Source organism: Notolepis coatsorum, assembly GCF_963971535.1.
Source record: "Notolepis coatsorum genome assembly, chromosome: 7".
Classification (NCBI taxonomy): Eukaryota; Metazoa; Chordata; class Actinopteri; order Aulopiformes; family Paralepididae; genus Notolepis; species Notolepis coatsorum.
The window spans coordinates 52,476,595-52,489,316 of NC_140171.1; the positions used below are offsets into that span (position 1 = coordinate 52,476,595).

Genomic DNA, 12,722 nt, shown 5'->3' on the forward strand with positions numbered 1-12,722 from the left:
TCTGCCGCATGAACATTGGCAAGCTTTCCATTTTTGCACAAAATGAGTTCTACCACTAACATTATTGTTTAAGCATTTTTGGTTGAAATAAAAATAGTTATAAGGTTTTTAATTTGTCATAAAAAAAGAACTACAATTACCAGTAAGCAGCCTGTTGTTCACTAGGCAGCCTGTTCAGTGCTGTCGCCTGATCCACGACACGGCCAGCAAGCTAGCTAGCTAGCTAACGTTAACGTTACCTCGCTAAGCGTACTAGACGTTAGCAATGTCTACTGTCGTTAACCATTTTAAATCGGGGTATGTAGAGGTGTTTCGGGACCGAGTAAAATGTGCAGGTCCTCTTCTCAGACCTGTGCACTGCATGCATCATGCCGGCAGCCGGCTAGCAAGCTAGCTAGCTACACGTCACAGCCGGCTGATGCCACGATAGCTAACTAACGTTACAAGCTCAAAAACCTTATAATTACTACTGTCGTGTCCATAAGTTCCCTGGCAGAATAATTTGTCTAGGCGGCTGGGTGGCGTAACGGAGATTGCGCTCGTCACCAATGCAAGAGACTCCGGTCTCGACTCCCCGAGTCAGAATTGCCTGCGGCTTGGGCCAGTCGTCATACTATCTCAATTGGCAGAGGTAGCGGGTGGAAAGTCGATGGGTGGGGATTGGACGTTGTGGACAGCGACTCCTACAGGTTGGTTGGGTGACGCCTGTACAGCAGAGACAGGAAGTATCGGGGGCAGCGTGAGCCTCCCACGCATTACTCCTCGCCACTGAGAGGCCGCGCTGTCTGGTGAAAAGATGCGACAGGCTGCCTCCTCGTGTACCGGAGGGGACACGTGATGCAAGGCTTCTATCCTCACTACAGCCGACCAGTGGGAGGCATAGTCTAGCAACGGTCAAGACAGGGGAGGTGAGAATTGAAGGGGAGAATTGGCGATACGAAATTGGGATGGGAGAAAAATAGAAAATAAGGAGAAAATAAGGAGAAATTTAAAAAAAGAAAAAGAAAAAAAATACTTTGTCTGTGAGGACAAAAGTAAATAAGAACGATATATATAATGCTGTATAGCATATTCTCTAAAAAGTATACAAAGAGGAGATAACCATTTTAAATCGGGGCATGTAGAGCCCGCCGTAAAAACAATAACGTTATAAACTATACACAATATGTACAACGAAACAATGATTTACATTAGTATTATTTAGTGATGTAATATGCAGTGAATACAAATAATGATAACGTGGTTGTTGCTTTTAGAAATGGTGTTTGGCTTCATCTGATAAATGGATATGATCACCAGAGAGATACTAGCCACAGATTCAGGGTCAGTTATTTTCCCATTGTACGAATTGTTAAGCTTATCGAATGTAAGGGAAATCTGATCCTAGGTCTGTGACTAGTCTGTGAGGCTACGCTGTGGTGACGTCAGTCAGCAGCGCCAAATAGCAGTGTAGTTTCCCAGCGAACGAAAACATAAACGTTGTTATTTTGCTACCATTGCGAATATTTTCATGTTGAGCTATAGATTGTGGATAAATACGCACAGAAAGGTACACCATGCCAACGTTAATGCTTTATTTATCTAAAACAAGCCAATTTATAAATGGTCAATGGGGAAATACATTAAGTGGAACAGAGGGTGGAACATGAAAAAATGTAAATGACGTAACCACTACACTATTGACAAATCAGACAGGTTTTCTTAATTTTCTTTTAACATACTTAGTAACATTATATCTGTAAAGACAATTGTGTCACCCTATAGATGCCATGGAATGAGAGAGAGGGAGGGAGAGAGAAAGAGAGAGAGAGAGATAGAGAGGAAGAAGAGAGAGGAAGAGAGGGATAGAGCATGAGAGAGAGAGAAAGAGAACAAGAGAGAGCAAGAGAGAGGGAGATCGAAAGTGAGAGAGATGGAGAAAGCGGGAGATAGATATAGAAGGAGAGAGAGTGAAAGAGAAATAGAGAGACCCCTGACCTCCAGACAGCGTAGGGGAGAGGGTATGAGCTTGCTCCTCAGCTGTGATGTGTCCACTAGCAGGAGGCCCAGGTGTCTCCTCTGCGGGATGCCCAGGGCCTCTTTGTGTTCGCTGTGGTATTTCAGTAGACTGGCCTCAAAGAACGACACGTCTGCGGATGGGGAAGGTACGTGTCAAGCCTCTGGGTAAAAAGGATGGTCCATACACACCCTTTCTCTAGTGATGCACCAATTGACCGGTATCAAACAATGGGGCTGAAAATACAATATTGGAGAATATCCACCACTGCTAAAATACAATACCAAGAGAGCTAACATGTCAGACATGTCAGACAAAGCAAATGGACTTTTTCATAAAAGATTGGGGTGTAACGGTACACAAAAACCACGGTACGGTACGTATCTCGGTTTACGGTTTTTGGTACAGTGGGGGAGTTTGGCTTTCCATCTTCCACTCAGGGGTGATGTAGTGTGCAGTAACTAATTGTACTGTCAACGGATATTCTATATTGAAATTAATAATCGACTTGTAAAAAAAAATATATATATTACTGTAATTTTCGGACTATAAGGCGCACCTGAATATAAGCCGCAGCAGCTAAATTTAATGATGTGTACATATATAAGCCGCAGGTGTTTTAATGTTTAATTACCATATGTAAGGGTTTGTGCACAGAGGGGATTGTCGGGAAAGAGATGGCTGTTTGAGGAAGCTCCCATTTATTAACATTTCAACAAACAAGTTGCATATTTGCATAACGTATTCAAGTGTTACCATTTAGTGCAATAGTAGCTACAGAACATGTACTGTGCTGTGTAAACTGTACTGTATCACATAGCGTTTCAGACACACAAACTTTCAAACTTAAACGGTGCGCTCCCAGCGCACGTACCGGCAGTGATCTACAGCAGTGGTTTTCAGCCAGTGGTCCTTGAGGGAGTGCTAGGGGTTCCCCAGCTAAATTTGTTAATAGCGTCACAATCATTTAACCACTTAGCTTTGGCAATTTTTTAAGCTCTAGCAAGCTCACCAAGCTCATAGCGGCAGCGCGGCACCGAGTGCCACGCTATGAGCTTGAAGATCTGCTATTTTTGAAAAACCTTGAAAAAATTTGCACATCTTTGAATATTTATATATTTTAAAGCGAAAATTAACTGATATCTTTGCTCCTGGGTGTCCCTGGCACAAAATATTTTCAATTGGGGGTCCGCGGCCAAATGTGTATCAATTTAGGGGTCCTTGGCATGAAAAAGGTTGAAAACCACTGATCTACATTATAGCCTACAGTAGTATCATAACAAAAAACAAAGCTTACAGCGCTTGACAAGGCAATATCAATGGCTAAATTAAATGTGTTTTTTTAAAAGTGCAAAATAAAGTGCCTGTAACACGACAGTAAGCACGTACATACATTAGAACATTTGGAACGAAATCCCATTCCACATCAGAGCAATAACCTCCATCTCACACTTCAAACAGGCTTGATTGATTGATTGATTGATTGATAACTTGAATTAACAGATTGCAGAATGGGTACAGTACAGCTCCATACACACAATTGTTAAGGGGATGCAGACCAGAGAAAGACTTTCGTCTTGTTTACATCAGGGTCCCCCATTTTCAATTCATAATGACATTTATGACATACACAACATACAGATATACAGATATAAAAATCTAATCTAATCATCTAATCTAATCATGACATGTATGACATACATGACATACAGATATACAGTACTGTTAAACAGATCCTAACAGTAAATACATACATACGAGGGGGAGGGAACTGTACATTAGGAGGGGGTGGGTGAGTGGGAGGGGGGTTCAGACATTTACGGGGGCCAGTTTCAAATAGCAGCCTCCAGTAGGTGCTCTTTCAGAGCGGTTTTGACGGTGGGTAGTGATTCACATTTTTTTTACGGCTGTGGGTAGGGCGTTCCACATTGATGGCATTGGTAGCATAATTGCGAAACGTGTTTAGTCCCTTGTTTGAGCCGAATCTGGGTTGGACATGATTTGTGGAACTCCCTCTGGTGTTGTGGTTATGGTATTCACTGACCTTTGGGAAGTATTTCGACATGTACATAGGTACCCTAGTGGTGTAGTGTATCTTGTAGACCAGGCCCATTGCAAGTTGCTGTACTCTGTCGTCTACTCTAAGCCATCCTAGGTTGTCAAAATGGGCAGGAGTGAGGTGGGTTCTAGGAGTAAGGTCAAGCAGTAGTCTGACCAGTTTGTTTTGTGATGTTTGTAATCTTGTTGTTAGTGCCTTTGAGGTGCTTTGGTACCATGAGGTGCAAGCATAGTCGTAGTACCCTTGAATGAGTGCTCCTGTTAGTCTTCAGGGTATTTTTGTTTACCAGAGAGGAGATCCGGTAGAAGAATCTTGTTCGTTGGTTGACTTTTTTGATTACATTGGATGATATCTTGCCTACAAACATCTGATGCTAGAAAACATCTGTACTCACTGATCCAACTCTTTCCTAGGTCTTAATATTGTTGATACTGTTGATTTGTATACTGCTATGACTGCATGTTTGTTCTTGCTGTCCACAACGATTATATGATTGTATAGTGCAACTGCCTATTTTGTTTTGTATTTAAATTATTGTTTCATGTGCTGCATAACAGGAACCTGCTGAAAAACTGTTTGTAACTGAGTCAGGCCAGTTTAAATGTACATTGTGAAATGTCTTTAAATGTATAAATAAACTATAAATGAAAAATAGTAGGGGTGTAACGATGCGACCTCACAACGATTCAATTTGATTATGATTAGTCAGGCAACGATTCAATGCATCATGAAATCTCTTCATTTGACCACGATTCGATTCGATACATTTTCTCTCAGTTAATTCCCCAAAAGATCTATATTTTTTTTAGATTATAATCGATTCTAACATTTTCAAATCTATGCAGTTGAATCGTCACATTAGAATCGATGCATCAATGTATCGTTACACCCCTAAAAAATAGTAAATGTCGTTTCAGAATATTGGTAAAACAACATTTTCAACCAAAGAAATTGACATTCCCTAATAGATGTACTTAAATGAAAATGTATGTGTCTGATAAGGAGATAGGGATATATGTAAATGAAAATGTATGTGTCTGATATGGATATATTATTAGAAGATTGTATAATTGGTTGATATGAACATAGATAATGTATGCAAAAGCTAAATTGTATATTATGCTGTATTGTATTATGAATTGATTATGAGTAGGTATTGTTGTATTGTATTATGAATTGATTAGGAGTATGTATTGTTGTATTGTATTATGAATTTGATTAGGAGTATGTATTGTTGTTTTAATTGTCTGTATGCCATGTGAATGGTTGTGAGTGTATAAAGCCTGTAACTGTATTTTACGTGTTATGGACCCCAGGAAGAATAGGCTAATGGGGATTAAAATAAACGTAAAGTGACCTGCCTGTCTGCAAAAGTATGGATGCAACAACATTTCCTGAAACTCAACAATGACAAAACTGAACAAATCCGTATCGGCTCCAATTCCACCCTCAGCAGAATCGATGACCCCACACTCACCTTTGATGGCACAACTCTCTCCTGTTCCTCATGCAACAGGAGAGATGATGATCTTTGATGAACCTAGTTCCTTCTACCACCTTTGTAATATCGCAAAGATATGTCCCTCTCTCACCCACCCTGCTGCTGAAACACTGCCTTCATTTTCTCCAGCGCTATACTGTAGCTCCATCAATAACCAGCGCTATTAGCTCCATCAATAACCAGCGCTATACTGTAGCTCCATCAATAACTCCAACTGGTCCAGGACGCATCCGCCCGACTCCTAACCCACACCTTAGTCCTCAAAGATCGCCAAGGGCTTCCTCAATTCATGATCGACACAAAATGCTATCTCAACCTGAGCTTTCATAAATCTGAGAGTAATTAACCCTTTCACTACCACACTACAGACGGTTAGCCATCTGCAGTGTGGTAGTGAAAGGGTTAACATTCTGTATTGTCGCAGTGAAAGGGTTAACCCGTTGGTAGTGTGGTAGTGAAAGGGTTAAAGTGACTTTGAGTTCTAGAAAAGCTGCCATGATAATGATGGCGATGATGATGATGAAGATGATGATGAAGATGATGATGACGACATCATCAACTACAGTACCGTGATCCTGTCGTCCCAGAGCATCCAGATCCAGCCCCTCGTTGTCTCTGTGGAACAGGCGGACGTGCTCAAACGTTTGCGAGTACACGTTAGCCGAGTTGAAGGCGAAGTGAAGCGAATCCTGGAGGCAGAAAAACAAAGAGGAAACCTGTTACTGTACGTACAAAGTATAGTGACAACCAGATATATTGATTACCAGAGTTACAGCAAGGTTTCGAAAATATGTTCTAGTGTCAGTGGATTATGGATAAGGTGGTCACAACATGGTGCTTCTACGCCGTCTTGCAGGAATGCAAGCCGCAAAATTCAACTGACCCAATCCCAAGCTCCACCCACCTGTCTTGACCCTCAATGATAGCCATGTTATGTGGCATTTATATCTGCTGACCTTGGTGTTGTGGATGATGCTCTGAAGGTGCATGTCATCCGTCAGCATGGATTTAAGACATGGACCTTTTCCACACGTCTTTTCTGGCACCTGTATATATATATATATATATATATACACACACACACACACACACACACACACACACACACACACACACACACACACACACACACACACACACACACACACACACACACACACACACACACACACACACACACACACACACACACACACACACACACACACACACACACACACACACACACACACACACACACACACACACACACACACACACACACACACACACACACACACACACACACACACACACACACACACACACACACACACACACACACACACACACACACACACACACACACACACACACACACACACACACACACACACACACACACACACACACACACACACACACACACACACACACACACACACACACACACACACACACACACACACACACACACACACACACACACACACACACACACACACACACACACACACACACACACACACACACACACACACACACACACACACACACACACACACACACACACACACACACACACACACACACACACACACACACACACACACACACACACACACACACACACACACACACACACACACACACACACACACACACACACACACACACACACACACACACACACACACACACACACACACACACACACACACACACACACACACACACACACACACACACACACACACACACACACACACACACACACACACACACACACACACACACACACACACACACACACACACACACACACACACACACACACACACACACACACACACACACACACACACACACACACACACACACACACACACACACACACACACACACACACACACACACACACACACACACACACACACACGCTTGTTGGATCAACCCTAACTTAATGCAGTTGCAATACATTTTAGGCATTGTTGCTGACTGATTTCACAAGCGTCAGTGGAATAGCGAGGTGTTGACCGAGTACCCTGGTGATCCTGGGTTGGGTGAATGAGTCAAAGTAGGAGTCTGACACCAGCATGTCCACTGACATCACCGTCTCCTGGAAGCATCTGATGATCTTGCCTATAGTGTCCTGTCAGGTCGAACCAAGCGCGTGCACACGCACACACACACGCACCCACACACACACACAACTTATAACAGATACATCAACATTAGATATTAGCAGAAGTTACATCATGGGGCAAGGTGAGAAATCCCAAACCTGGAAGTTGTCTTGGGATGGTTGGTAGGTCAATGCATGGGTATCCAGCATCAGCTCAGAGATGAACATGGGCAGGAGAGGAGCGCTTTCTGAACTGCTGTCTGATGCCACGGACTGACACACACACACACACACACACACACACACACACACACACACACACACACACACACACACACACACACACACACACACACACACACACACACACACACACACACACACACACACACACACACACACACACACACACACACACACACACACACACACACACACACACACACACACACACACACACACACACACACACACACACACACACACACACACACACACACACACACACACGTCGGTCCAATTCTAAATTGAGATCACACTACATACTGGCACGAGTACTTGAATTATGATGCCAACCACAGTTCTAATTGGTTTGCTAGACCCATTCTACTGACACCATCACAGCTGCAGGATAGTTTAGCTTTTGGCTTTCTTATTTTTTCTGTCTTGTCTTTACCCTGTTACTATTACTTAGCTTTGGCAGCACCACACGGTGAGGTGTCAGTAAATCCCCCACAGCGCAAGCAGAAGATGACAGTAACTGATTCAGAGTCAGTGAATAAAGATGTGGCGGAGTGAAGCCTGTGTGAGTGACTAACAGTATGTGGTGATGAACCCCCCCCCCCTCTCTCTCTCTCTCTCTCTCTCTCTCTCTCTCTCTCTCTCTCTCTCTCATATTATGCATGGAACTGAACCCATTTTTTGGGCACAGGGTATTGTCTGAGTATTGTCCTTAGATTAGATTGGATTCAAATGTATTGTCATCATACAGCACAAGTACAGTACAATGAATATAAGTTGCATCTAACCAGAGTGCAAGGTAACAGTAAATTGCGTAACAATAGACAGTGTAACAAGTAGCTAAATGGAATATATATAACAACCATCATACCTTATTATCCATCTCGTCCTCTGTGGGTGTTGGCGAGGTCTCAGGCTGGCCCCAGCTCTGGATGAGAGTGTCGCTGGGCGTGCCACCTACCTGCTCTTTGAGGGCAGCCAGGAGCCTGGCCACCGAGTTGACCATCAGCATGTGCATGGTGTTGATTACCAGGTAGTCAACCAGATGGATGAAGCTAGGGAGGGAGACTGAGGGTGTTAGTGACTATTATAACAACAAGCACAGATTTGCAATAGCTACGACCTATTTTGCAATAGGCCACGCCCCCTTTTAGCCAATTGTCATGAACCCTTGCGCGCACACGCACACACACACACGCACACGCACACACACACACACACACACACACACACACACACACACACACACACACACACACACACACACACACACACACACACACACACACACACACACACACACACACACACACACACACACAATAAACTCCCTTACAGCCAATAAGCCCTTTATGACCTGCATGCCCAATGTCAGCCTCCTAGGGCAAAACCTGTGGCAACTAGAGAGTGGGGACAATTTTGTGACCTATAGAGCTGCTGGTTGCATCTAGAAAGGGGATGGATTTTAAAAAAGCACAGCAAACAGTTGAATAGCACAGGGGTTCCCAAACTTTTCAGGCCAGGACCCAGAAAATAAGGCGTCAGAGAGCCGCGGCCCAATGCACATCGTCTGGCTTTTTTTTTTTTTTTTTTTGCCAGGCGACCGATAGAATAGAATTTTAGAATACAACTAGAAACACTGTCCTGGCCTGCTTCTAAGTTCAGTGGCCTGACAATTTTTTTTTTTTTTTTTTTTTTTATTATTTTTTAAATCATCTCGCGGCCCACCCGTGGCTGCTCGCGGCCCACCTTTGGGTCGCGCACCCGACTTTGGGAACCACTGGAATAGCAAACAGTAAAAAGCACAAGAAAGACAGAGGGAGAGAGGGTACGCCAAGTGCTTTTTGGATTAACTCAAAAGGACTTCCAGTTATTGACAAATGACAATCAGAACTATACTTTTAACATACTTAGTGAAATGTAATATTCAATAAGAAAGAGAGGGAGAGAGATAGAGGGGTGGGGAGAAAAGGAGAGTGAGATAGCATTACCCACCGGGTGAGGCGTGCACAAAGACTTGTCTTGATGACCTGTTTAACACAACTCATCTTCTCTGCTCCATCTAGACACACATACATAGTATATAGTTATTATCAATGGATCACTAAAAACTGTTTTATTGTGTGCCAATGCGTGACTGTGTGTATGTGTGTGTGTGTGTGTGTGTGTGTGTGTGTGTGTGTGTGTGTGTGTGTGTGTGTGTGTGTGTGTGTGTGTGTGTGTGTGTGTGCGTGTACCCAGGGTAAGTGGTGTATCAGGTGTGTATCCAGCCTCCAGCATGGCCGTGCGACAGGCGTCCATGGTGAGCTCCTTCACCAGCTCTCTGAACTGCCGCAGACGAGCGCTCACCTGATAAACATAAACAAGCCAGTGATAAACCCAACACATAATAAGCCACTCTTACTGAACACGTGACACGTGAAGGTCGGCGGTTGTACCTCCTCCAGCTGTTTGTACTGGAGCTCTTGGAACCCCTGCAGTGTGTAGGTGTGGTTCTTCTCCATGCGACACAGACTCAGGTCACTGACCCCGTGGCACATCTTCCTGATGTCTATCAGTGCAGGACATAGAGACTATAGGAAACACAGAGAGAGAGAGAGAGAGAGAGAGAGAGAGAGAGAGAGAGAGAGAGAGAGAGAGAGAGAGAGAGAGAGAGAGAGAGAGAGAGAATATTAATGTGTTGTTTTTTCCACACACCTCACTGTAGAGATAGAGGGTGAGTGGATGAGTTATCCCAATTGTCCATGCATAGCAAAAACACAGGAATACAATACATCACTACATAATTTCCGTGATAAATCTCTATAGTGTGAATGAAAACACCACAGGAATACTATGCGTTTTACGACAGTTCATTTCCACATGAAAACACACACACACACACGCACACGCACATGCACACGCACACACACACACACACACACCTCATTAACAATAAACAACTTCTCCTGCAGGGACTTCCTGGCCTTGTTGATCTTCTTGGAGCACACGTTGGTGTGCCAGACGTGGAAGGCTTTCCACTTCCTGTAGAGGGCAAAGAAGGGGATGTGGAGGATTCTGCAGTGGAGGCGGTACTCCTGGTCCCAGCGCTCCAGAGTCACAATGTCGTTCCCCTTCCTCGACACCGTCATCACGCCTTCCTGGCTGATGCTGAGGTAGTCCTGCTTGCCAATGTCCTTGTGCATGACGATCCTGGAGGGGGCACGCATGCACACATCCTTTTTTATTCCAAAGAGTTCTGTACAACAATGCGTGTGAGAGAATACAATGCAGATGCAATGCAGACAAGAAATAATAATAACACACACACACACAAATACAGTCATGAAGCAAGCTTCACCAGGCATATTTGTATTTATTTAAATAAATAAATAACGTTCAAAAAAGAAGCTTTTATCTAAGAATCTTACCTGAGGTTGTAGGGGTTGTATTCAATAGAGGACTTAGGCACCGCCGAGATCATGTAGAAGTAGCCCAGGTGAGGATTGTTCCGGATGGTTCTAGAGATGTCCGGCGGGCTGCTGATCTTGGCAGCGATCACTTGCTCCACACAACTGAAGTGCAACGGTTTATTGGACGGGTTGAGGGATCTCTCACCCAGGGATGAGGAGGAGGAGAAGCACGTGCTCTTCTTGGAGTAACGCGGTTGTTTGGGGGGACAGGGAGATGGCACCAAGCTCTGGGTCAACTGATCCTGCAGGTGGGAAGACGTAGCTAGTTAGTTATGGCAGGAAAAGATTCCCTCCTGTAGCACGTCAATCTGTGGTGTAAAGTAACAAAGTAAAAGTACTTTCTTTCTATATTTAAAGGAACACGCCAACATTTTGGGAAATTAGCGTATTGTCTTCTCCATAGAGAGACAAGAAGATAGATACCAGTTTCCTCTCTGTGCGTTCAGTAGAAAGCTATCTGGCTGCATGTTAGCCTAGCGTAGCACAATGAATGGAAGCGGACAGTGCCGGTTAGCCTAGGCCTTGTCCAACTAACACCTCTCCCGAAGGCTAACCGGCACTTTCCGCTTCTGACTGAGTATCTATACTTGAGTTTTTATTTATTTCGACTTCACTACATTAAAAAGAAACAAATTATAGTTTACTTTACTACAGTAACACTGGACACCACCATTGCTAAAATCGGAATATAATGGACCTATCACCATCGTTGTCCTTTTTTCTTGATCCTCCAATCACAACTGTTGCTTTCCTCTGACAAACTGTGTTTGATAGGTCAATTGTCTCGTCATGATGTTGGATTCAGATAAGATAAGATATTCCTTTATTGATCCCCTTGGGATCAACTTATCCGGTCGAACAAGTTGAGAAAGACAAGTTGAGAGACCACACAGATATTTGCAATTGCGACTATTCTTCAGTCCCTGGAAAAACCACAATGAACACAGCCGTCTCCTCCATTGTTGATAATGGTGAGCAAGAGGAGAGAGATGGAGGGAGGAAGGAAGAAGAGAGAGAGAGGAGAAATGTAGACTTGTACAAACCCCTCTCAATCATCACTTATGACCCACTAGAGGTGTGTGGTGGTGTCTTTATCTAAAGAAACCCTTCCCTCTGCCTGTATTTTATTATTATCTGTGCTCAGGACGTTTCTGGACGTCAACCTTTGGGCATGTATCCCCTCCCTACTTGCCATTTCCCCATGTGGAATGTGCCAGATTGGATAAACGTGCTGCAAGTGGGAAGACCGTGGTTCTCTGCTCCTGTTTACAAAAATATGAAGGCGGCTTGTTTGCTTGTGAACTTTGAATTTTTCTACCTAAAGTTTAACCTAAAATATGTTTCTGACAATATTTGTAGTAGTAAATTTG

General features: G+C 43.7%; 1 protein-coding gene across 1 annotated transcript in view; it reads right to left on the reverse strand.

The window, feature by feature from the left end:
• dnah6 (dynein, axonemal, heavy chain 6) overlaps window positions 1-12,312 on the reverse strand; it is a gene marked incomplete at both ends in the record, with an annotated part of 372,041 nt that extends 359,729 nt beyond the window's left edge. Inside the window, 9 exon segments of the mRNA XM_084318285.1 lie at window positions 1,978-2,129; window positions 6,125-6,245; window positions 7,580-7,687; window positions 8,772-8,968; window positions 10,138-10,249; window positions 10,339-10,473; window positions 10,825-11,092; window positions 11,311-11,594; window positions 12,286-12,312. Of these exon segments, the coding sequence (XP_084174411.1) occupies window positions 1,978-2,129; window positions 6,125-6,245; window positions 7,580-7,687; window positions 8,772-8,968; window positions 10,138-10,249; window positions 10,339-10,473; window positions 10,825-11,092; window positions 11,311-11,594; window positions 12,286-12,312 (1,404 nt within the window).
• Window positions 12,313-12,722: the final 410 nt, after the last annotated feature.